Source organism: Astyanax mexicanus, chromosome 8 (genome assembly GCF_023375975.1).
Source record: "Astyanax mexicanus isolate ESR-SI-001 chromosome 8, AstMex3_surface, whole genome shotgun sequence".
NCBI lineage: Eukaryota > Metazoa > Chordata > Actinopteri > Characiformes > Acestrorhamphidae > Astyanax > Astyanax mexicanus.
Window position 1 is genome coordinate 11287123 of NC_064415.1, and position 27671 is coordinate 11314793.

Sequence of the window (27671 nt, forward strand, 5' to 3'; positions counted from 1 at the left end):
AGTGGGGTTAAATCTAATATGGGCGCATTATACTGAATGTGTATGCTCTTAATTAGTTTCCGAAAATATATAAGATTATGGGTGATGTTGGTTGGTTGGAGCTAACAGAAAGGCTACTATAAATAAGAACACGTCGGTTCCACATCACATTCTTTATTAAATTCTTTGTGAAATAAGTCTGACTAATTACACTTCCTAAACTAAATTGCTGCAAAACTAACGCTCCTAAGAACATACTCTGTACACCCCCTGTCACATGCACAGCATTTAACAGAATTATGAAACACACTGTAAGGGAAAAAAAGGTTTTTTTAATCAAGTGCAAACTTTACAGGAATCACTAGTAATATTTAAAAAAAATGGTCCATTATCTCATTATACAAGTCTTTTCACAAAATATAATACAGCTTGTGACACGTAACTCCAGTGGTAAACATTATAATGGTCAAAGATGCTACATTGATATACAGTACAGTACACAGGTTCATCCTGTTAAACAGTGTTAAAAATAGGCTTTATTTAAAATATTTAAAAACATATAGCTAGAGAATTAATATCTTACAGTTTCATAATATTTTCTTCAGTGAACTCACTATGAGAAACCATGTCAAGACTGTTTCCCAATTATAGTGGACCTCATTCGAACATAGAACATAGATAGAACATAGAACTTCTAATTTTTTTTTTTACCTAATCTGTGTTTGCCATATCTGTATAAAACATAGATTTTAATATTTTTTCCTGCAATTAGTTAAATACGTTACTGCAGTAGTTTAGGTCATTGTCATGTTGCATGATCCACCTCTGCCATATACTGTATGTACAGTGTGTTCCATAAAAGCTAATGAATGCTGTAGTGACCTGTGGGATTTGCATGTGGGTTCCCCTGTAGGAGTGGCTTGTCTGCCCACATGGACAATTCTAGCCAGAAGCCACCAGTCATGATCATTACCACCCACTGCACTGTTTACTCTGGGTGGTAATGCCTTGTATGATGTATGTATGTGTATATATATATATTTATATAAACAGGGTTTGGACAATGAAACTGAAACACCTGTTTTTAGATCACAATAATTTATTGTGGTGACGGACAGTTCTGGTGGAAACAGGAGAGTTGAGGTCCACATTGAATTCTGCCATGATTTGTTTAGCCGTGGTTTTATGTTTTTTGGATACAATCCGGGTTAGCACCCGAACATCCCTTTCAAACAGCTTCCTCTTGCATCCATAGTTAATCCTGTTGGATGTGGTTGGTACTTCTTGGTGGTATGCTGACATTACCCTGGATACTGTGGCTCTTGATACATCACAAAGACTTGCTGTCTTGGTCACAGATGCGCCGGCAAGACGTGCACCAACAATTTGTCCTCTTTTGACCTCTGGTATGTCACCCATAATGTTGTGTGCATTGCAATATTTACCCTGCTAATTGAACCTTCACACTCTGCTCTTACTGGTGCAATAATGTGCAATTAATGAAGATTGGCCACCAGGCTGCTGCAATTTAGCCATGAAACCTCCCACACTAAAATGACAGGTGTTTCAGTTTCATTGTCCAACACCTGTAGATACATACACATCCTTTGTGATATTGTTCCGCATGCTACTACAGATATGGCAGAGAAAGATAAGATTAAAAGAAGCAGATGAACTAGTAAACACTGATCTTCAATTCTACCATTACTGATAGATTCTGGAATAGATTCTCGCACAGTTCTCCTACTTCAGTGGAACCGACTTCACTCTACGGCTGGGCCGAGGCCGCCTCAGGTTAACTGGACATTCTCTGAGGTTTACAGGACCGAAAACACCAGAGAGCTTCTCAAAGATAACCACGTCCCCATTGATTATGATGTTCTGGACACAGCCAACATAGGGTTCAGTAACGGGGAGGGAGAACTTGAGGCGATCTGAAAAACAGAAAACAGAGGCTTAAAATGATAAGCTACTAACCCTGAGCTCAACCTGGACAAAGTAGTTAATTCTCCCATACAGAAAAAAGAAATATACAGGTGCATCTAAAAAAAATTAAATATAATTGAAGAGTTACTTTATTTCGGTAATTTAGTTCATAATGTAAAACTCATATGTTATATAGATGTATTACACACAGAGTGATCTATTTTAAGCGTTTTTTTAATTATTATTATCGATGATTGGCTTATAGCCAATTAAAACCCAAATTGGTACTTTTGGCCGTGTGCCAAATCTCCATTAAAGTTGTCAGCAGAGGGAAGCATGAAGTGCTGTAAGATTTTGTGAGAAAACTCTGCACTGTTTTGATAATAAAACACAGTGGATCAACACCAGCAGATGACATGTTTCTCCAAACCATCTCTGATTGGTGGAAACTTCACACTAGACCTCAAGCAGTTTGGACTGTGTCTCTCTCCACTCTTCTTCCAGACTCTGATCCCTCGATTTACAAATGAAATGTAAAATTTACTGATGATCAGTGATGGTTTGGAGAGTCATGTCATCTGCTGGTGTTGATCCACTGTGTTTTATTATTATCGAGTCTAAAGTCAATGCAGTTTTGTTTTACAGCACTTCATGCTTCCTTCTGCTGACAACTTTTATGGCGATAAGGATTTCATTTTCCAGCAGGACTTGGCATGCTGCCCGCACTGCCAAAAGTACCAGTTGGTCTTATATAATACTCTAATTGTCTGAGACACTGATTTTTGGGTTTTCATTGGCTGTAAGCCATAATCATCAACAACAACAAAATAACTAAACACTTAAAATAGATCACTCTGTGTGTAATACATCTATATAATATAAGACTTTCATATTTTCAACTGAATTACTGATATAAAGTAACTTTTCAATGATATTCTATTTTTTAAGATATAAAAAAAATAAAAAGGGGTGTCTGCAAACATTTGGACATCAAGTCCTCATACAGTACCTGGAACTCCGCCCACATATACAGGATGTGCGTCCTGATTGGAGGAGGAGGAGGTTGGGCCTATAGTGTATTTGCCCTCTGTGTCTACATGCATCTCCACCACATTGTTGCGCTGGATAACTGAGGGAAACAGAGAATTAAGTGATCAGTTCTTACGTTACCGAACACACTGGATACAGAAGTGTTCCAGAGATAAGAATATTATAAATGTAAATGATAACAACCCAGTTCATTGTTATACATTGTGCTTTGTTATTAAATCTTCAGAAGCATTGCCTTTATTATTGCCTTAGCTATTTAATTAATAACTCCATTACTGTATCTACTTTCTCGCCAACAAAGAGGCTGAGCCCAATCCCTACAAAACAACCCCACACATGATCCCCCCCTCCACCAAACTTTACACTTCACACATTGCATCCAGACAAGTACCATTTTCTCTTGGCAACCGGCAAACCTAGACTCCCCATCAGTTTGCCAGACAAAGAATCATGATTCTTTGCTCCAGACATCAGACGTGTCCCACCCAATATCAGAAATAGGTGGATTTGTCACCCCCAAAAATGATACCGCAGGAAAACAGAAATTGTTTTCAAATAAACTTTTATTTTGAAAGTGCACGGAAATCTGCACCCCCGCCATAAAAAGCGCTCTCTCTGGAGCACGTTTTTAGGTAAAGTTAGCTAAAGTAATTATCTCCGCTTTTATCAAGAAGACAGTTTGTACACGCTGCTGAGAGGGGGTGCTTTTCATGGCGGGGGTGCAGATTTTCGGCACTACTATGGTACTACTTCCCCTCTCAGGAGAAGCTCCAGGTGATTTTATGAAAATGAATGCCACTGAAATACTGATAATACTGTAGCATAATAATGCATTGGCACTAATATTAAAGAGGAGTGAATTTATAATAATTAAGAATTTAGACATTTTAGAAAGATTTTAGAAAATTAATACAAATACATTTAAATAAAAGTAAAGTTATCACACTGGATCATTCTCATTAATAGGTTTTTCTTGCAAACACAATGGGCATAACTGATTTTAGAATAAATGGTTGAGGTGATGTCCATTATGTTCATTTTGATAACTTTAACTGACATCCATATGTGGGGTCAACTTAAAACTCGTGGATAGATTTTTCTGGTTTCCAGTTTAGCTACCAATATACTGTATGACACAATATAGGCATCAGCATTAAAGGCACTGTACTTATAATTTTATTTCCATTAAAGGTGAAATTTTATATGCAGAAAAGGTCAAATTTACCTGCTATTCTGTGGAACACTCCATCACACAGAGACTGCTTCGGCTGGACAGCAACGCTAAATTCTCCACCTCCATTATTTACCTGAGCCACCACCTACAAATATACCAGACTGAAATTTAGGAAAAGTGCAAAAAGTGTCGAAAAGTGTCTTTTTCCCCACCCATTTACTTGCTACTCAGGTGTATACTGCCATTCACTAGTGATGCCACAACACCAGGAGGGTGAAGACTATCCTCCGATATATGTAAAGTCAGACTCCACCACTTTTCGAACTGCTGATGCAGCATTACCGAGTAGCATCAAAGTGCACTCGGAGGAAAGCGCAGCGACTCGGTTCTTATACATCAGCTCACAGATGCCTCGTGCTGATCGACATCACCCTAGGAGTGGTGAGGATAAAGAGCACCATCTCCCCACCCAGAGAGAGCAAGGCCAATTGTGCTCTCTCAGGGCTCTGGCAGCTGATGGCAAGCTACATGACCAGGATTCTAAATGTGTATGTAAGCCTCTCCTTACCTCTCCTCTCCTCATGAACACAGTGAGATGGTTGTGTGTTCCGACGTGCAGCAGGAGACCACTCTGCTTACTGGGCCTCAACTCAAACACCAGCTCAAATCTCTGACCCAGAACAAATGAGTTATCTGCACACAAACACACACTCAGTATCACTACACGTATACATATACACCATATAGACAATCACCATGGTGTGTGTGTCAAATACAATTTCAATTAATAGCAATACATAATTAAATGAATGCAACACTAATATAATATTATAAAAATGAATAACACTACTATTATGTTACTGTAAATTTTATTTGTTGATAACCCAAAAAACACTATCTCAGAAAATTAGAATATTATATAAGATCAATTGGTACTGTTGGCAGTGTGGGCAGTGTGCCAAATCCTACTGGAAAATGAAATCCGCATCTCTATAAAAGTTGTCATCAGCAGAGGGAAGCATGAAGTGCTGTAAGGTTATGAAGGAAAACAAAACTGCGCTGACTTTAGACTTGATAATAAAACACAGTGGATCAACACCAGCAGATGACATGTCTCTCCAAACCATCACTGATCATCAGTGAATTTTACATTTCATTTGGAAATCAAAGGAGGAGAGTCTGTTTATGTCACTGTGTTATAGCAGGTCCAAAGTCAGTGCAGTGTTTTTCCGGAAAATCTTACAGCTCTTCATGCTTCTCTCTGCTACTGACAACTTTTATGGAGATGTGGATTTCATTATCCAGCAGGATTGGCACACTGCCCACATTGCCAAAAGTACCAATTGGTCTTATATAATATTCTAATTTTCTGAGATACTGATTGTTGGGTTGTCATTGGCATTAAGCCATAGTCATATAAGAAATCATAGTCAAGAAATTAACGTTTAAAATAGATCAATTATCTTTATAGTACATTAGTTTAACATTAATATTGAACTGAATAACTGAAATAAAGTAACTTTTCAATGATTTCAATGATTTTTTTTTTAGATGCACCCGTATAATGTTACCTCACTGGATTACATAGTGTATTATTAGTGTGTTAATTTTAGAATATTGCAGACTCACCAACAATAACGTAAGCTCCCTGTGAGAAGTACGCCCCACTCTCTGAGTGACCCTCAAAACAGGGTCCCACACCACGGTTCACTGCTGCTACCGGCATCGGCAAGTCGTTCATTTTAAAATCACGAACACAACCAAACACAGCCTGATCTGGCAGCTTCTTCCTCTGTAAACGAGAACCAGAGATCTTTATCTCTAGTAATTTAATTAATTTACATAATCATCAATAACTAATCAATAGTGGTGGATTAGCAGAAATACAGTATTTTATTACAGTATTTTTAATAAGGCAGATATTAATGTGTCGAAGTGGTTATATCTTATAATTACCTTCAGATCTTCATGTATGGATGGTGGTGGGGTGCCCAGGTAAATGTTGGAGCTCAGCTGGGTTGATCCTCTCTGAACTTCTCCAGGATTCAGGACTCGATCCTGAGCCCTCAGCCCGTCAATCACCAGACGGTACCGGCGCTTCTCCAGACTCAGTGTTACCTACAGGACAAAACACACCATGAGGAGCCATGACAAAAACGGGACTCATCAGTGAAGATGCCATGCTTCAATTAAGTGTTGCATTAATTTTTCACCAAGATCTTGCAGCAGCATTGATGATGGTAGAGTCTGACCACTGCACAAAGCAGCTCTTCTCCATCCAGCACATCCCAAAGATTCTCAATGAGGTTAAGATCTGGACTCTGTGGTGAACTCTCTCTCAATCCATGTGTGAAAATGATGATCTCATGCTCCCTGAACCCTGAACTCTTTCACAATTCCAGCCCCATGAATTCTGACATTGTCATCTTGGAACATGCTCGTGTTCATCAGAGAAGAAAAAAATCCATTGATGGAATAACCTGGTCTATATTCAGTATATTCAGGTAGTCAGCTGACCTCATTCTTTCAGCACATACTGTTGCTGAACCTAAACCTGCAGACCAACTGCAGCATCAACCAACCCCACATCATTTACTTACTTAAATCCAGGTGGAGATTTTTTTTTGGCCAGGCAGTGTATTATGCAGTGGCCAGCTGCATCCCCGCACACTAAGAGGACACCATTAGGAACCTCTACAACTCCAATGCTGTGATGTCTGGCATGTTGTGTTGCACATGTGTTACACACTACTTCTGTATTTGTAGATCAGTAAATATTCCTCCATATCAGTCTACAGTCTACATTTTTAATAATTTGTTGTTTCTTATCACCTTTATCTTTCTTCTATATAGTATTGCAATCTAATATTCCTACTGGGTGCAACTATATTGTCCCATATTATATCTTCAATATTGGCAGAATTTTGAACAAGGTTGTGTAACATTTTTAGAACATTAAATGATTGTTATTGTTGAAACATTTTCTTCTAACATTGAGAAAATTGCTTAAAAACATTTTTTAAATGTTTTATTAAAGTTATTGTGGGAACGTTTTCTCCTTACATTGAGGGAACAAGGTTGAGTAATATTTTTTGAATGAATAAATGCATGAATAAATCAATGAATAAAGTTACTTATATGTTAATGTGAAAATCTGCCTTCTCTATAGCATTGCAATCTGACACTTCCTACTGGGTGCAGCTACATTTTTAAAGATGAGTGTGTAACGAAATTACAAACAAACCTGTCAACACTAACCGTGTGCCACTTTCCATCGTTGTACGTTTCCCTGTTAAAGATCTCTCCTTTATTCTCCATAGATAAGCGGATTCTTCCTCTGGAGACGTACAGAGCCAGGTGGTAGCTGTCCTGCTTGGCTGGAATGTATAACAGAAGCCCCTCTGCTGACTTCGTCCTAACGTCTAACGAAAAAGACAACCTGCCAAAAAGAGAATCTGTTAGATTAAGACTGCTGCAAGCTCAACAAACAGACAAACCAAACACACAGATCAGCCATAACATTAAAACCACTGACATTCATTATTTATTTAAATAGCATCTGTCAAGGGGCGGGATCTGCTTATTAGTCACATTCAGATTTTAAAATTGACGTGTTGGAAGCAGAACAAGTGTCAAATAATGAAAAACATCTCCAAAACATTAGAACAGCCTTGAGAGGCAGTGGTTGGTTCCAACCAAAAGTGTACAGATGGAACTTTAAAAAAAAAAGCTGTGTAACAGTTTTAAAATGTTGCATTAATGTTATTATAGCTCTATCCAGATGGGATTAGATTCTCAGGGGGGACATCTGTGAAAAATATTATATACTTTAACTCAGTGATCAAACTCCTGCATCCAGACTGCAATTAAAAAAACAGGAGGACCAGTGAGTTTTTGACTTTACGTTCAGTAGCTCCTCCATTTCCACTCGTTGTTGTGTTTACGTGGATCTCCATGGAAACACGCACCCAAAGTGTAATTGCGGTGTGTGGCAGTGGACAAATAGCTATTTTATTAAACGTGAGGTGAGATGTGCGTCCGGACAGGACTAAAATTACTGGAGGAGCATGGAGTTTAGAGAAAAACAGTAGGCAATTCAGCCTGTAATTTTTTCAGAGGACGTCTGAGAAAAAAACATACATGGTTGCACGGTCTTTCCGGACAGGTATAAAATCACAGAGGATTCCCATAAAAGAGAAAATTACCCCAGAGCCCCATGAGAAACTAATCCCATCCAGATAGGGCTAATGGAAACATTTTCTCTTAATATGGACTTTTAGACATTTTAGAATGTTAATTATTGTTATTGTTGGAACATTTCTTTTTAAACATGGGGGGAAATTTGAACTAAATGGTGTAACATTTTTAAATGTTGCATTAGCATTATTGAAGGAACATTTTCTCCTTACAGAGAGGGAACTTGAGGGAACAAGGTTGTGCAACATTTTTTGAATGAATGAATGAATGAATTAAGTTATTTATATAGCACCTATCTAGACACCACAATCTTGTTGTGAGAACAGGTTTTCCTTAGATTGGGGGGACCTTTGAACATTTTCAGAATGTTACATTATTGTCATTGTGGGAACGATTTTTCCTAACATTGTAGAAATTTTGAACAAGGTTGTCTAACATTTTTCAAATGTTGTATTTACATCATTATGGGAATGTTTTCTCCTAACATTGTAGGAACTTTGAACAAGGTTGTTTAACATTGTAAAAATGTTGCGTTAATGTTATTGTGGGAATGTTTTCTCCTAACATGTTTGAGATTATTACAATGCACAAAAAATTCTAAATTACATTTTCAGACACCACCGCAAAATATTGTTATCTATTGTTATCCCAAGGCCCCAATTCATAATCCACATAACTTAATGGATCTGCTGATAGTAACATCTTGTTGCCAGATACAACAGAACACCATGTTTTCCTATATAATATAATACACTTTTTTAACTGACACTGTAGGGCAGGACCCACCCGTTAGAGAGAGGGGTGGGGAGGGTGTAGCTGAGGGTGCTGGAAGCTCCTGCCAGGCGGAGGGAATGTGGGACTGGAGTGGGGGTGAAGCAGCTGGAGGTATTGTTCTCTTTCTGGTCCTTTTTCTCATTCTGTATGAACACACACATTAACTGTATTAGTTAATCAGAAGTTACCTCTCCATGGTTTTCTCCAACTCACACATCCATCCATCCATCCATTCCTCCATCCACCCAGCTGTGATGGAGAGAGGTGCAGCGAGGAACATCACTGAAAACATATGATCAACTTTGGACATTTGTACAGTATGTACTTCAAGTATATATATATTAAATAGAACTCCAAGCTCATGTCTTAAGAGCTCTTAGATTTAAGATTTAAAACAACTTATTTAAGTCCAACTTATTAATTTATGAATATATAATTCAAAGACAGACATCATAAGGCAGATAATAAGCCTATTAAAATGTGATTGGTGTTCCAAACTGTGAGTGTTGCAGCAGCTTCATCCAAAGTACCAACAAACTTTCTGACCACTTCAGTTTCTGAATCAGTTTCTCTGATTTTGCTATTTATATGTTGATGTTTGAGTAAAATGAACATTATTGTTTTATTCTCTAAACTACGAACAACATTTCTTCCAAATTCCAAATAGAAATATTGTCATTTAGAGCATTTATTTGCAGAAAATGAGAAATGGCTGAAATAACAACAAAGATGCAGAGCTTTTAGACCTCAAATAATGCAAAGAAATAAAGTTTAAAAAGTTCAGAAATCAATATTTGGTGGAATAACCCTGTTTATTAATCACAGTTTTAATGCATCTTGGCATGTTCTCCTCCACCAGTCTTACACACTGCTTTTGGGTAACTTAACGCCTTTACTCCTGGTGCAAAAATTCAAGCAGTTCAGTTTGGTTTGATGGCTTGTGATCATCCATCTTCCTCTTGATTATTTTCCAGAGGTTTTCAATTTGGTAAAATCAAAGAAACTAATCATTTTTAAGTGCTCTCTTATTTTTTTATAATTGAGATGTTTAAGCTTATATTAAGCTGAAAAAGTCTGATGAGAAAAGCAATTTTGTATTTGTAAGATTTCTTAAAATAAGCAAAATCTAAAAATAATTAAAGTAAGACTCAAATCAAAATTTAAAAAAATCTAAACCACTGATTTCTTTGTTTAGTTTTTGTTCTTATGTTGAGTTCAAATTTAAAATAATGTGATAATGTGACAATTTTATGTAAGACTAATTAAATCATTATTCCTAAAATAAATACAATAAACATACATATGCTTACACTTTCAAAATTCTTATCAGACAAAACATAAGGTTTATTGCCTTGAAATCACTGAGATCATTTCACTTGCTAAGATTTAATTGTTTGCAGTGTTTCAGGGTTGGTGACCCTTGTTTCAGACCCTTGCTACTTCTAAATTATGGCAAACACAAATAGGGGAAATCTGCCCTTTAATATGTCCAGTTTCTGGCTATTTGGCTATAACTAAGAAATAACATGTTTAATTACTTCATAAGATACAGTTTACTCTGAGCTTCTGCCATCACCTCCCTGAGGATTTAATTTCTAAAGCATTTACATTCTGAAATTAGATTAATAGGTAATTAATAAATGGCTTTTAATCACAGAGTAAATAAATGCATGCACAGTAACCTGACTAAACTTTAAAATGGATTACTGGATATTTTGTCCTGATTTATTCACTCAAAATGATTAAACGATTAAAACGGGATAACTCATATATGCCTAATAGATTTTAACCCTTCTCCATTACTATATTGTTGTATGCATGCAATAATTATATATCTCCATAGTGAAGACTTTACTGGAGAAAGAAAAACACTTTATTATTTTTTAAAAATTATATTCCATACAATTACCCAAGCCAGAGAACTAACACATGCCTCCTCTGATACATGTGAAGTCAGACTCCGCCTCTTTTTGAACTGCTACTGATGCAGCATTGCAGAGTAGCATCACAGCAGGAATGCACAGCGACTCTGTTCAGATATATCAGCTCACAGATGCCTTGTACTGATCAACATCACCCTTTGGAGTTATGTGGGGAGAGAGCAAGGCCAATTGTGCTCTCTCAGGGCACCAGCAGCTGATACAAGCTGCATGACTGGGATTCAAACCAGCAATCTCCCGATCGTAGTGCCAGTGCCTTAGTTCCTATGATTGTATTTTGTGTGAGTGTGCACATTATTTATATATATATATATATATATAGCATAGACACACTGATGAACTACTTACCAAAAAATGTATTTTATCACAGGAATCTCTGTTACATTTTTTCTGCCACCAGTTTGATCACACCCTTTTAAAACACAAGGCCTTTTAAAGTATTTATTAATTTATTCAATTATTATACTCTAATTCTATGAGAAATAGAGATACAATGGTTTTGCATAACGGCATACTGTTGGTCTTCATAATAAAAATTGTCATATTGTGTAACCTACAATAACCTGACATATATTTGATCAGTATATTAAAAATATATATTCTGCAATACTATTTGAATATGGTTGAAATTTAAACAGTCATTTTGTGTGGTGGTGGTGGTGGTGGTGTATGAAGTGTTACTGTGTGTTGTGCTGGAATGAATGGATCCGATGCAGCAGCAGTGCTGCTGGAGTTTTTAAACACTGTGTTTTTACTCACTCACTGTGATCCACTCTATTACACACTCCTACCTACAGCTCAAACACCTTGTAGATAAAGTAAAGTCAGAGACAGAAGCTCTGCATCTGTTCATCATGCAGGTATTCTGAAGATCTGATGGTATTCAGAGGCAGCAGGTGCAGTAATACTGATTCAGTGTACTAATCAGTAGCAGAAGTCTGTGAGCCAGCAGCCATTTACTTTAATGATGAGGTTGTTTGAACTTGCATTAAACATGAAATTCCTTTCGTAGGGAACTGGAACTTCTCATCCTCCTGTCTTCTGTTTAAACTGTACCACAGTCTGAACCTTTTCTTTAACAGCAGGGGTGGTCTTCACACATGGTCACAGTGGTGGTCTTGCAGTTGGTGAAGGAACTGGTCCAGTTAAAGAGTATTAGGTATAATATTGAGCTAGTAAATACAGTAGCCTGTGTCTCAATCAAACACCTATATCCATATACATACAAACTGCTGTTATACTCTATTACTGAGGACGGCCATTGGTCTTTTTATTGCTGCAGCTGACTGAGTAATGCGTAATAATTAGGGCTAAACCGGACCTTAATCTTTACCCTGACCCTAACCATAATTAAGTCTAAACTAAATCTAAGTCCTAACCATAACGATATTAATCTTAACTCTAACTGTAAATCTAACTCCAAGGATAACCATGCAAAACCTAATCTTAACCCCTACCATAACCATTTTAAATCTAAACCTAATCCTTAATCCTAATCTTAATTAATCTAGTTTCTAACCTAATTTTTTTGCTTACTCTAGCCCACTAACCATAATCTTAGACCTAATCTTAACCTAACCCCTACCATAACCCTAACAACTCTAATCTTCAATATAACTATAACTTCACTCACCTCAGTCTTAGGCCTAATGTAAACTTAACCCCTACCATAACCCTAACAACTCTAATCCTAAATATAACCATAACCTCACTAATCCTAATTTTAGCCCTAATCTAAGACTAACTCCAGCCATAACACTAACAACTCTAATCTTAAATATAACCATAACCTCACTAATCCTAATTTTAGCCCTAATCTAAGACTAACTCCAGCCATAACACTAACAACTCTAATCTTAAATATAATCATAACCTCACTAATCCCAATCTTAGCCCTAATCTAAACCTAACCCCAGCGATAATCTACAAATCTAATCCTAAATATAACCATAACCTCACTTATCCCAATTTTAGCCCTAATCTAAACCTAACCTCAGCCATAACACTAACAACTCTACTCCTATATATAACCATAACCTCACTAATTCCAATTAGCCCTAATCTAAGACTAACTCCAGCCACAACCCTAACAACTCTAATCTTAAATATAACCATACAATCATTAACCCCAATTTTAGCCCTAATGTAAAATTAACCCAAAACTACACCTGGGCCTAACGCTAAGCTTAAACTCAGTACGTAATTGTTGCTATTTTTGCTGAAAACAGACTGTTTATTCTGACTGTTTGTTCATTGTGAGAATCTTAGATCTTGTAAGGATGAGTTTAATATTCACAGCAGTACAAGAACACACACGCACGCACGCACGCACACACACACACTAAATGTTGGATAAGGTGTTGTGAAACATGGGTATTAGGATTATGGGATTATTAGAATGTTGTTTAAATGGAAAAGTGAACAGAAATAAATGATGAATGAGGAATAAATGAGTATTTAATCAGATTAAGTGAGAACTTGGTTAGAATATTTATTAGTAGCCCCAATTTGACAGACATTGGTACTGATATCAACAGCAATACAGAAACTGAAGATTTGACAGTTTGAAAAAAATGGAAAAGAAAACATTGTAGAAGATGTTTGTTTGTTTTTCCTCTCAATAGTTGTGATTTCATATTAAAAAAAAGAAATAGAAAACATATGTATCTGTGGGAAACATTCGATAGTGATAGTACTGATGATGAAACTGATCATGCATGAATTGAATGAAATTAGGAGCAGTGGTCTAGGATGAGACATGTTAAGAGATTGGAGGGCAAGCTGAGGAAAACATCTCCGTGTTAATCCACTCTCTCAGGATTCTCTTCATCTCTGGAAACAGAGTACACAACATACACGTCAGCACTGCAGCAGATTCACACTGAAGATGGACGGCTTCCTCCGAGGATCAGATACTTAGTTCAGTTACTATAGACATTATTTAGTAGCTGCTTATTATATCAAAACCTCTATTATATTATATTAGTTTCTACAGCAAATCTCCATTCAAAATGTGACTAGGATTGATCCCTGTTTGGAAAACTACCCCATGATCCAGTTAGATTTGGTTTCACGCTAGAATTTAAAGAGTGAATTAAAGAACTTTGCTATGTGTTGTCATTATCGACCTAGGCTGTGTCTCTCTATACTTCACACTGATTGGTTTCTAGAATGCCGTCAGTTCAGCAAATTTACCATTCCTGCTGTTGGGCTGATTTTTTCTCTGACAGCACTGCAAAAAAAAAATACTAGTATTTTTCGCAAAATAAGGTGCACTTAAAATCCTTAAATCAGGTATTAAGGAGCAGTTAAGCCACTTTGCTGAAGTACAGAGTTACGAAAGTGTTTCAGTGAAGTTTCTCCAGCACTAAGGCTGAAGCAGTATTAGCATTAGCCCTTAACTGCAGCGCTAGCTCTTTCACCGTTCAGAGTTGAGTATGATGGACTGTAGCCTGAGACACCCTTGCTCGTTACTACTGTCGCTTAAAATGCGCCTTATAATCCGGCGTGCTTTATGTATAAAATAGACCAGAAATCAGACGTTCATTGATAGTGCACCTTATAATCTGGTGAGGCATATAGTCTATAAACATCTGTAATCTTTGTGAGTGAAATTATGTAATTTCATGAAAATTTGTCTTGCTAAGCATTGCAAGTGTAAGATTAATTAATTTTACCTAATTAACTGAAGTACTTTACTTAATTAAGATTAATTTATTTAGAAATTACAACCGTAATCAGTCTCACTTAGATTTTTCAAACAATTTAAACTCAACATAAGCACAAAAAAACACTGGTCAAGGGATTTTTAGACTGATTTTAAGAAATCTTATTAAGAAAAAATGGCTAAACCCTTTGGCAGATTTTTTTTTTCTTGTGTGACACCACGAGCATTGGCTTTATACCGTTCATATTCTTATCAGAATTATCGTATTGACCAAAATCCATCGAGGAAATTTATCGTAATCTAAAACGTTGAGCATATCGTCCAGCACTAATCCAGAATGATAAAGCATTTAGTTGTGCAGATGTTTGATGTTTACCTGAGAGCCGGACTGACTGGGATTAGTCAGCATGTTTTCCGGAGGCCGTGCAGCATCACACAGATCCAGGAATACGTTTCCATCTGCGTTAAAATTACTGAAGTCCTCTGGTCTGTACATAGACTCAGGCCTGCAAAAATACAGATTTCATATTTTATGTACAAAAAAAAAAGAAAAGTAAAACCAACAAAACACATAATTCAATTCTATTAAATTATATTATTTTCCCCTTTTAAATTTACAGGGGTTGGACAATGAAACTGAAAACCTGGTTTTAGACCACAATAATTTATTGAGGTGACGGACAGTTCTGGTGGAAACAGGAGAGTTGAGATGCACATTGAATTCTGCTGTGATTTGATCAGCCGTGGTTTTATGTTTTTTTGGATACAATCCGGGTTAGCACCCGAACATCCCTTTCAGACAGCTTCCTCTTACAGCATCCACAGTTAATCCTGTTGGATGTAGTTGGTCCTTCTTGGTGGTATGCTGACATTACCCTGGATACCGTGGCTCTTGACGCATCACAAAGACTTGTTGTCTTGGTCACAGATGCTCCAGCAAGACGTGCACCAACAATTTGTCCTCTTTTGAACTCTGGTATGTCCCCCATAATGTTGTGCGCATTGCAATATTTTGAGCAAAACTGTGCTCTTACCCTGCTAACTGAACCTTCACACTCTGCTCTTACTGGTGCAATAATGTGCAATTAATGAAGATTGGCCACCAGGCTGCTCCAATTTAGACATGAAACCTCCCACACTTAAATGACAGGTGTTTCAGTTTCATTGTCCAACCCCTGTAAGTATTCAAGCAATAAGGCTCATTATATTTATTATATATGAGTTAATTTACTAGTAGAGTAAATTAGTCTTTACTAATAGAGCTGTATTTTAGCTTAGTAATCAGATTTATTAGTGCAGGTAAACTCTTAACCGGCGTATTCTGGGATTTCTCTTATAACCTAACAGCACATAACTGCTATTTGAGAACTGCTGCAAGAGGGGACCGACCACACACTAACAACTAATGGTTTAGAATAGATTGGCATAAAAGCTCCTGTAGATATAAGATGTAGGTGTCCCAATACTTTTGAACTTTTGTTATAAAGAATGATAACACTGAAACTTCAGTTCAGACTAGTGATGATAATAACCTCCTCATGTAGAGATTGGACATGCAGCCTGTGAAGAGGTCGTCGCCCAAAACGATTAAATCAGAGTTAGCGCTCGAGGTTGAAGATGTGACCCTCTCTCCAACATCATCCTCATCAATTCGGAATTCGACACTGTAACACAAACAACAGAGAAAAATAATTACACATACTTTCAATCACCAGTGTTTAATTAAAAAACACAGAACAACAAATCAGTTATCAAAATTAGGGGTGGGCGATATGGCCCTAAAATAATATCACAATATTTCATGGTATTTTCGGGATAACGATACTCTTGCCGATATGACAAAACACTTAAAAAAAACTATTTCAAAAATACAATATACACTGCAAGAAAATAAAAAAAATATTTTATTATTACATACAATTACATAAAAAATACAAGAATTGTATCAGATTTGTAAGTCAATGATCCAGAAGGTCATGATGCTTATTATAATAATGCACTCCAAATATCTCCATATATCCAGGATTAAAGTAAAATAAATGATACTGGACAGATATAATCTGTCTCTAGTAGATATATGATGGGAAATGGGATGGGTGATACGGCACGATATTTTAGGGTATAATATTGTTCACAATATTTTAAAAAAAAATTGATGATGTTATCGTGTACAATACAATATGGAACACCCCTAATCAAAATGTGAATAAAATAAAAATAGATCAAAAACAATCAAATATTAAAAAAAACATTTTTACATGCTTTTGTTGAAAGTAAAAGAAAGAAAGTAAAAGAAGAAAACGTGTTGTTTTAAACATATTTAAAACATAAGAATACCTGAGCTTATATTTTCTATATATATTCACTGATCAGCTACAGACTAAGACTTGGTGTCGCTCATCACTGTGTGTTAATCTGGCAACCCGCTTGTAGCCTTTTTACACACTCACTCCTCATTTCTTACTGATTGTTCCTTTAATGATGGAGCTTATATAACTGCAGTAAACAATCTGAAAAAAGTACTTTAAAAAATCATGTTGGTTACACATCACAGAAGCTGCAGAAGAAAATAAAGATCTCAGCTAAGCTAAAAACTAAGTTCTGTCTTTTCTCTATTGTCCACTCCCTCAGAAACAATAAGACTGAAACAAACTGGAACTAAACTCACATCAGAAGGAAAAGTCAAGTTTTACCTGCCGGATATACTTGAAAAAAGAAATTAATTCATTTACATTTTTGGAATTGGGGGGGTTTGAAAAATTATGGATTTGGGAAAAAAAAGGTCACACTCACTTTTGACCATTTTTGACCACAGTGAGGTAATGCCATTCTCCATCCTGGTACTGTTTTTTGGATTTCCACATACTGCCTAAGAAATCCAGCATCACAAAACCATTCTGCATTGTCAGCTCGAACTTGCTGATCTGCAACAGAAATCAGAGGAAAACAACATTTAGTTTGTTAATCAGAATAATATCTAATAAATATTCGCTTTAGTAGAACCCATGTGATTGTACACGGCTTCATGTAGCTTCATACAGCTCTGGGAAAAAAATAAGACCACTTAAATATTATGAGTTTCTCTGGAATATAATCAAGAGGAAGCTGGATGAGCACAAGCCATCAAACCAAACTGAACTAAGCTTGAATTTTTGCACCAGGAGTAAAGGCATAAAGTTATCCAAAAGCAGTGTGTAAGACTGGTGGAGGAGAACATTCCAGGATGCATGAAAACTGATTAAAAAACAACCAGGGCTATTCCACCAAATATTAATTTCTGAACTCTTAAAACTTTATGAATATGAACTTTTTTTTTTTTTTTGCATAATTTGAGTCTGAAAGCTCTGCATTTTTTTGTTAGTTCAGCCATTTCTCATTTTCTGCAAATAAATGCTCTAAATGACAATATTTTTATTTGGAATTTGGGAGAAATGTTGTCTGTAGTTTATAGAATAAAACAATAATGTTCATTTTACTCAAACATAAACCTATAAATAGTAAAATCAGAGAAACTGATTCTGAAACTGAAGTGGTCTCTTTTTTTTTTACAGAGCTGTATGTATTATAATTAAAAGCTGAAGAGGAAACTAACAGCCTGTCGGTTCTGCAGCAGAACGCCGTCGTTGTCTGTGCTCCTGAAGCCCAGGGATAGAGCCACATCACCAGACAGGTCGAAACCTCCGGCTGGGGTCTTTAAAGAGCTGCCGGAATGGAACTCCGCCTTTCGAATGATCTGCAAAAAAACAAACAGCACAGTAAAAATCCATGTTTTATTATTTAATTATTTAGCTAGTTAATACATTATTATCACTGTTTTTTTCCCTGTCAATTACAAGACAAATGACATTTAGACCATTTCATTTATACAACAGTGACTTTTTTCCATTTAAAATACTTTTAGTTCTGTACTATCTATACTAGCTATAATCTTAATAAACTCTTAAAACAAACCAAATGTTAAAATGTCTAATTTAGGCTCTATTAAAAAAATAAAAAAATAAATAAAATATTTTAATTTTGTGTTCCCTAAATAAAATGGTACTAATACTGACCACTTCACAACTTTGTGTTTATTCTGTCTCTACATTAAACTTATAAAAAAAAAAACTAATTAAAATAAATACATAAAATAGACTCCTACTTCAGTCCAATATTAAGAATATTATACAATACACATTGTTAAGACATATTTATACATCGAGATGGGTACAGAGTGGTAATTTATGGAGTGTTATTTATGTATTAATATCTGTGTTGTGCTTATTTTGGTTATTTTACAAATGGAGTGTTATTCACACTCCTGATGTTGTGTTGAAGGGTGAATAAGGGTCTCCACCAGTGGGCTGCCAATTTATGATAGAATTATACATATAGATTTTACATGTCTGGCATTTAGCCGACACTTTTATCCAAAGAGACTTACAGGCTTATTCCTATTACAGAAGTGAGCCAATGTAGTGTTAGGAGTCTAGCCCAAGGACTCTTATTGGTGTAGCACAGCATCCAGTCACCCAGACCAGGAATTGAACCCCAGTCTCCCACATGATGTGGTAGCTCACTAGCAGGTTGTGGTGTTATCCACTGTGCCACACCACATTCACACTCTCTCCTGCTCAATAAATCATGTAGTTTGGCCTGGCCTTGTTACTCTGCTCTCTGTGATCCTACAATATTAACCATAGCCAACACACACACACCCAGACCACACACTGCTAACTAAAGTCACATGACCCCCTTCCTCACCTGCAGGTCTGGGTAACAGCCTCGTCCCACACCCACTCGCTCAACTATGGTGGGACTGCTGCGGTCTGCCTCCAAGTTACTTACACAGCCCTTCAGAGGCACCGTGCTGATGTTATCTCTATCAGGAGAACACAGCAGACAGACAGACAGGTCAGTTACATCAAGCTGAAAGCAGTTTTAATCCAGAACAATTTGTGCAGTATTATCATTAGAATGGAAAAAAATGGAAAAACATATATTTTAAAAAAGTTTTAAATTATTGGAAAACAGTGTTTAAAGCTTAAGACTTTAGATTACATAGAAACCTGTCTTTACCCATAGCAACCCTTTTTTTTCACTATATATATATATATATCCTGCCATGTATGTGTACATTTTTTTTTAACCCATTTTCTCCCCAAGTTTACGCCCCGATTAAGGCCAATTACCCAACACACTCATTAGGACTGCCCCCATCAGTAGTGATGCCCCAAAACCAGTAGGGAGAAGACTAGCACATGCATCACAGCGCACTCGGAGGAAAACGCAATGACACGGTTCTGATACATCAGCTCACAGACGCCCTGTGCTGATTCACATCACCCTTTAGAGTGATGAGTGGAAAGAGCGCCATCTACCCACCCAGAGAGAGCAAAGCCAATTGTGCTCTCTCAGGGCTCCAGCAGCTGATGACAAGCAGCATGACCAGGATTCAAGCCAGTGATCTCCTGATCATAGTGGCAGCACCTTGGTCCACTGGACCACTCTGTGTTCCTTTGCATGTGTCAAATTTGAGTGAAAACTAGCATTCAATGAAAACTTATTTAACTTAGAATTAAACATGTTGAATTGATCATGTTAAGCTTGTTCTGATAAAAAAAAAGAAAATTAGATTTTCTATTTTTTTTTTTTTTAATTGCTGTGATATTTTGCCATGACAGGTTAAGCTTCACCTCAGCTATGGATGATGGATATAATCTTAGAAATATTAAGTAAAATTTATTATTATACTGAATATGTAGCAGCAAGTGTCTTCAGTCCTTTGAAAATAAAACTGTGTGAATGTGACGGGGAGTTCTTTCATTTTTAAATATATAATATTATTAAAATTGCTAAATTAATAATTAAAATACCTAAATTACTCACAAAACACATCTTCGGATTTTGAGAAAGATATTAAAAACAACAATCAGTCAAGAGAAACTGAAGGTTAACGGTATTCACTATATGTGTAGTAATGTGTGCATTGAGAGTAAATCTTGAAAAATATAAAATGCTACAAAAAAGAGGCACAATAACAACCCAAATAAATGGAAATACCCACCTCTCTCTCAACTCCTTGGGAATGCCTCCAATATAATAGGTGTTAAAAGACTCTGGAGTGTATTGGAATTGTAAAACGGCCACTCGTTTCCAGCGGACAGAAATGTAGCGTTCATTATTCTGAAAAATGACCATCAGATCCCCGCTCTAGAGAAATGAAGAAACAAAAATGAACAGAAGGTCAGATGATCAGGAGCTGCTGTGGGAAACCTCAATGCCACCATGTGGACAAATTGTAAAACATTTATATACAGGAAACTATGCAAATGTTTATAGCAAACTACACCTATAAACCTTTTTTTTTTTATAGTAATCGAATATTCACTAAAATTGCGCATAGTCAAACATGCGTTGAATGTTATTCTACACAGATATCTCTCATGAAAACTTTTTATTTGCACTTTTTTCTTTATTTACAGTAAGCTTAGACTTCCAATAAGAGTGAGTTTACAGTGAAGTTTCTCCAGCACTAAGGCTGGGTGCAGCAGCATTAGCGTTAGCCACTAACCACAGCACTAACGGGATGTAAATGTTGCCCGATATCGCTAGATTGAGGAACCCAGAGTGTTAACACTGTGATAACCCAGGGCGCTAACAGCTAGCGGTTCGTCCCGCGTAGCTTGTTTTAACACAGCAAACACACAGACTACAGTCTGATATGCTTGCCTCTGAAAAGCAAAAGAGCTAGCACTGTGTTAGCGGCTAATGCTAATGCTGCTGTACCCAGCCTTAGTGCTGGAGGAACTTCACTGAAAACTCACCCTTATAATTCTGTACTTCAGTGGAGTGGCTTTACTAATCGTTAAAACCTGACTGATAAAATTTCATGGTCTACTATGTGTTGTAAGCATGCTTATTTCTTTGTCTTACCAGCTTATATGTGCCTGCAGTTATATTCGGCTGCAGGAACTTGCCATTCACTCTGCCACGAATCACAAAGTGTCCTCTCTCAATCGTAATCCAGTAGGAGGTGGTCTGTAAAAGAATCAGGAGAGGTGGACTGGTTGGTAAAATGCAGAAACAAATTAAAGTCTATTAAATTTATCTTAAATTATTATCTTAACCCCCTCCTGTTGTGTTCTCCTGTTAGAAACTATAATAACCTCGCAAACATTGCAGACTGACCTGCTTTTACACATGATTGACAATGCAAAAGTAGATATAGAGATTATTTTATTCATAGCAATTATCAATTATGGTCAATTGTCTCTGTTATAAATATTTTATCTCTTACAGATTAAACAATACACAATACATTTTAAATAAATAAATAACAGGCCTGTTGATTACACTGATTACACTAAATCGGCCAATCTAAGGTTTTATGCTCTGAAAATGACTACAAACATTTTTCCTGAATACATCAGTTAATATATGCCTGTGCTGAACAATATAACACTACAGATGCTTTTAAATCAATCGAAGAAGTAATCAGCATGAGCTTACCTCATTTGATATGTACATCAGAAGAGCGTTTTGAGCTTTAGACTCAAACGTCTGTTGGAAAATCAGCACTCTGTCCAGAGCGCTGGCACCAAAATTGGCTTTAATATAACCAGAGCCTTCAAAGTAATCATTAGATGGAGGAAAGTACCTAGTCACACACACAAAAAAAATATAAAAAAAAAACAGTTAGTCATTAATACAGCAAATGGACAAAAGTAATGGGGCACATCTCTTAACCCTTTCAGACCTGACTTACGTTCTAGTGATGGAAAAAATAAACAAAATAATAATAATAATAATAATAATAATAATAATAATAGATCAAAATATAAAAAAATATATATAAATACTGTTTCTGTCTGTATAATGTGCTCCAGTACAGGATACATAAAAATAAATAAATAAATAAAACAAAAAATAAAACATATTGGTATTTTTTTTCTGTTCATTGAAGTGCAGTCATGTTAAACACTGCTATTTTTATTTCATATAACATATAAAGTTTTTTTTTAATTTTTTTACAAACATTTAAATATATACATTTATGTATTATTTTCACAAATTATAAATAATATTGTAAAGCAAAAACATGATGGGAAAAGGTGTTGTTAGCTCTGCCACATTAGCAGGGATGCTACCATGCTTTACTTCAGTTAGCAGATTATTATTATTTTTTTTTCCAAATGCAGTGGGCGGGGCTACTCTGCTGTTTGACTGGCTTATAAATGTCTACTCTGATTAATAATAGGTCTAAATCTGTGTGAAGTGAAAGAATATACAGAAAAAGAAGAAGAAAAAACATACTATCCATTGTATTGTTTCTGGAACTGAAAGGGTTAATGAATTAATTCAGGGTTTTTTATTTAGCCCCATGCATTCTGCATTACTAAACCCATTTACCCTGGTTTAAAACGGTTATGTGGATTAATCACAGACAAACAACATTCAGCTTCAGTTTTAATCTATGTTTAAAACTATAACTGTTAGTGTTTGTGTGATACTGATTGCGGTTTTACCTCTTGCACGGCTCAGGCAGGGTGGTGTTCGCAGGTTTCACAGACTTAAAGTTGTAAAGACTAATAAACTTTTCATTCATAGAAGAAAACTCAATACAGCCCTTATATTTGGGGAACTGGAGTGGAGCAGGAGGCTACAAAAGAGGAAAAATGAAGACAAATGAATATATATATATATATATATATATATATATATATATATATATATATAAAAAACATTATATTTAGTTTCAACAGACTTTTTTTTCAATAGAAATATTTTTTTAAACATATAACAATCTAACAATAACGTAACATAACAAAAATGATACTGTAATGAAGAATATCTAGTGCATGAATAAAAAAAAAACTGCAAACATATACAGTTACGTTATTATTATAATGTGTTCTTTTTTGTACAATACAACTAGTTACTGTACTTTTTTGTACCTGTATTAAGTATTTACAGTACTTCATTGTACTCAACGTATAGCATTGAGTGCTCAATTCTGGCTACTTCTATATTAACGATTAAATATTATGGAATACACAGATACAGTATAGTCAGGGAAAATCTATTGGTAAATCTGTGTTTTAAAGTTTCTTGTTTCTTGTTCATGAAAATTGTATTAATTAATGACATTCTACTAAAATATTGGTGATTCAAGAATGATCTTCTCGTAAAATAAGTTATTTAAAAAATAATCTAAATTACAAAAAATGATAACTCCTGTCATGATAAATCCTGGTACTTTTACTTTTGTTACTTAAGTACATTTAAAGGCAAATACTTTTGTATTTTTATTGAAGTGGAGGTCTAAAGAGAGGTCTTCTACTTTCACTGGAGTAATATTTTAACTTTAATATCTTCTACTTTAACTCTACTATAAGTGCACGGTCGAGCTACTTCATCCAGCACTGCTAAGTTTAGCCTAGGACTAGGTTTAATTCATGAGAATTAAATAATAAAACAAAAAATAGGGCATATAAAGAAAAAGAAAGAAAAGGAGAAACTTACAGTGAAGTCATCCGGATAACCGCCTACATAAAACACCACTTCACTGGGGTCGAGGTTCAGCAGGTTTTGGAGAGGCTCTCCTAATTGCTCGAAATATTGTGGTTCAGGAGGATTGGTCGATGTGAAGGCCTTTGTGAGTTTAATCCTGGCATCCTGGTATACTCTAAAGAATAACAATAAAAAGTAGATAAAACTCAGACCAGATCAGATTTATACCGAGAGACTCAGTAAAAGACATATTTAAAAGACATAAAAATACACCCATCCTAATGAATGAATTTATCAGCTTTTTTAAGTTGCCCCCACTGAACCTCGTGGTGCAGTGGTGTAATCTCACCTCTGGAGATCCACTCTGTCAAAGAAAGACTGAACCCCCTTTGACGGAGTGATTGAGTCCGTCTCCATCTCGTAAACCTTTCCATTCAGCTTGTAAACGAAAACCAGGATGTTGCTTTTCAGAGCCATGCCAATGTAGTCCTTTGTTGCCTGAGAGAAAATGCACAAACACAGATATTAGTGTAGCTTAAAACTACATTAAAATTATCAGTAAAAATTAAGACGTTTTGGTAAATTAATGGTTTAAGTGTCATTAATTTACAGTACATACAACAAAATGTCTATCTAATGACCTAATTATTCATTTTTATACTAGTTTAGACATTATAAATCAAGGCCATTCTTTTAAATTGTCTTAAGCGTTAAGATTTTGTAACGTTTAATTATGTCTTAGCTAATAATCTAACAATTAGTTGAGACATTGCGTAACGATTTAACCCATTGTTTTGGAACAAATGCCAAAAGTCATGGGATAGCAGTATTAAAACTGATTACGAAAGGTTACCTCGGGGGAGGGCTTGGAAATTCCCCCAACTGTATAAGTTGTGAGGTAGTATCTTGTGAATGACAAGGCAATGCAACGCCTGATAGTGGGTTCAAATGGATATGGGACATTGCATTTCTAAAGTTCCAAAGTGGGCTTATTTAACATTCCTCGACCCACACAGTGTCAGGTGAGAACTGGAAAAAACATCACAGAAGACTAATATTACCACCCACAGTGGACAGTGCAGTGCAGTGCAGTGGGTGGTAATGATTGTGACTGGCATTTTCTAGCTAGAACAAATAACATCCACATGCAATGTAGGACCCATAGTGCAGAGCTTTTTGGATTTGTATGTGACATGGCAAAAGTTATGGGACGTTTCACCAGTTCCTGTCTCATGACATGTGGCATGTCAGTGTATGGTTAGAGAATCTAAAAACTCACGTCTCTGTTTCCGAGGTAGAGCACGAACAGATTTCCCCTGCCTGGGCTGGTCTGGCGGCGTCTGCGGAGATCGTCTCCTCGGGAGTCTTCAGGTCTCTGGAGGAGGATGCTCAGAGCTGTGTAGGCTCTCAGATCATCCAGGTCCTTCGGGGCACGCAGCTCCACATAGCCGTCTCCATTAAACTTCATGGGCACCATAATCTACAAACATCCAGCAGAGTTACAGATACAGCCGGCGTACTGTTTCAAAAAGCTGCAAAAAGCATGTATTCTCAAAATGACGTATTATTATTTTAAAAAACAATAAAAAAAACAAGATTTGGATATTATGTCAGTGTATTATCAATATCTATATTAGTGGTAGAGATATCAATCAATCAATCAATCAACCTTTATTTTCACTCGGGAAGAAACACTGAGGGAGACCCTCATTTACAATGTTGCCGAGCCTTTATAACATCAAAGGGATTGAACACATTTAATGATAATTTAGAAATAATAATGAATAAAATAGTTAAAAAATAAATAAATAAAAAAGTAAAAAAAAGTACGCATTTTAATTCAACATTTAATAAAAATATGTATATAAAACAGAAAATTCTAAAATACCATAAAAAAACAACAAATTTGACATAAAAAAATTATAAAATATAAAATAAGTAAATAGATAATAGTAGAAGTAAAGTAAAATATTAAAAATGATAAGTGATTAAATGAGTAATAGAACTAGGAACAAGAATGAAAATAAAAAATAAAAGTAATAATAAATAAACAAAAATATAAAAATAATATAAGAAAAAAGATAAACTAATAAAAAAGTCATTTAAAACAGTCACAGGCTTTCTGATGGTGATTAGAAACTAAAAGTTTAAAATGGTTCATTGTTCATGGTTCATATATTAGAAAGAACTTGGCAATATGATGCATAGCACACACACAAGGTTACGATGCAATATAACAAAATCTATTGCAAATATATCAATATATGTCACTGTAAGCAATGTGATCAATTGGTCTTAGTATGAAAAACACACTAATTGTGTACTTTTTATTCGATCAGAACAGTGGGATCTGATGACAGAGTACAACCCTGTCAAATCTAGTGGGCGGGGTTTAAAAAAAGCACTTAACAGCACTAAAGGAACCACTGTCTGACGACTAATAATTAAAAAAATCAATTCTTTGTTTGTAAATTGATACAGGATTACAAAATAAAATATCATGATATTTTAATATATTGATATTTTCTTATACTTCAAATTAGTGGTAAAACTGGTCTTAAGATTATAATATCCTGTATTGCACTGGTTATAGTTATTGCAATAGCTGTGACAAGCCTAAGAGTAGACAATCAATTTCTGATGATTTTAAGCAATTTCTCACGCAGTAAAAAATGGTAATATAGTCTTACCCTGTTAGCAGCAGCTCGGGCTTGCTCAATCAGGTCCTTAATGCGGTTGATGTTGTTGGATATGTTGTTATTGGGGTCAATCTCGGAGCTCAGCTTCTCCACCTGGGAAATTTTATCCAGCAGGGAGGGGATGGAGGTGCTCAGGTTTTTCACTGTGAAGAGACGCAGGTTTTATTAGAGAGGAAGCTTATTTACTTACACATAAAGACAGATATGAATCCATCCATCTACAGTATCTAGTCATCCATCAACCCATCCATCCATCCATCCATTCATCCATCCATCCACCAACACACCTACCTATCTACCCATCCACCCATTTGTCCATAAAGCCAACCACTGACCCTCAAATCCAGACATCCACCCGCTCACAAACCACCCTATCCAACCACCAAGTCAATATATCCACCCATTCATCCAACCTAAAACACATCTACCCATTTGTTCACTCATCTATCCACCCCCCAACATGTTCATCCACCTATTTATCTAGTCCTTTCACCAATTATTTCACCCATATTCCATCCATCCATCCATCCATCCAAAACAGATTTAAATGTATACTGTAATAATAATAATATAAAAGTTTGATGCGCTCACCTGTCATATCAACATCACTGAGCAAACCATCAACGTTACTGCTGGATGGAGTAGCCTTAAACTTGGAGATCTCATCTTTGATGGCGTTCAGTTTGTCCAGAGTGTCATTAGCCGAGGCGCTAGCATCTGCTGCTGTTCTCTTTGCTGCATCAATCATTCTACCAATATCATCTGCATAGAGA

General features: G+C 35.9%; 1 protein-coding gene across 26 annotated transcripts in view; it reads right to left on the reverse strand.

Moving 5' to 3' along the window:
* Positions 1–291: 291 nt before the first annotated feature.
* Positions 292–27671, reverse strand: part of LOC103029844 (laminin subunit alpha-3) — a 168630-nt gene continuing 141250 nt past the window's right edge. For 24 of the 26 annotated variants that reach the window (XM_049483164.1, XM_049483161.1, XM_049483187.1 and 21 more), the window contains 22 exons: positions 27490–27660; positions 26890–27041; positions 25479–25679; positions 24549–24697; positions 24212–24374; positions 23215–23348; positions 22199–22346; positions 21623–21727; positions 20754–20899; positions 19451–19568; positions 18300–18440; positions 17501–17631; positions 16240–16371; positions 15084–15213; positions 9113–9243; positions 7388–7568; positions 6086–6247; positions 5759–5921; positions 4698–4822; positions 4181–4274; positions 2915–3034; positions 292–1913 (listed from right to left, as the gene is read on the reverse strand). In XM_049483164.1, coding sequence (XP_049339121.1) covers positions 1723–1913; positions 2915–3034; positions 4181–4274; positions 4698–4822; positions 5759–5921; positions 6086–6247; positions 7388–7568; positions 9113–9243; positions 15084–15213; positions 16240–16371; positions 17501–17631; positions 18300–18440; positions 19451–19568; positions 20754–20899; positions 21623–21727; positions 22199–22346; positions 23215–23348; positions 24212–24374; positions 24549–24697; positions 25479–25679; positions 26890–27041; positions 27490–27660 — 3188 coding nt within the window. In that variant the 3' untranslated portion in view covers positions 292–1722. Of the gene's footprint in view, positions 1914–2914; positions 3035–4180; positions 4275–4697; positions 4823–5758; positions 5922–6085; positions 6248–7373; positions 7569–9112; positions 9244–13506; positions 13873–15083; positions 15214–16239; positions 16372–17500; positions 17632–18299; positions 18441–19450; positions 19569–20753; positions 20900–21622; positions 21728–22198; positions 22347–23214; positions 23349–24211; positions 24375–24548; positions 24698–25478; positions 25680–26889; positions 27042–27489; positions 27661–27671 lie in introns of those variants that run through there. The other 2 variants (XM_049483180.1, XM_049483185.1) reach the window with 2 other exon arrangements.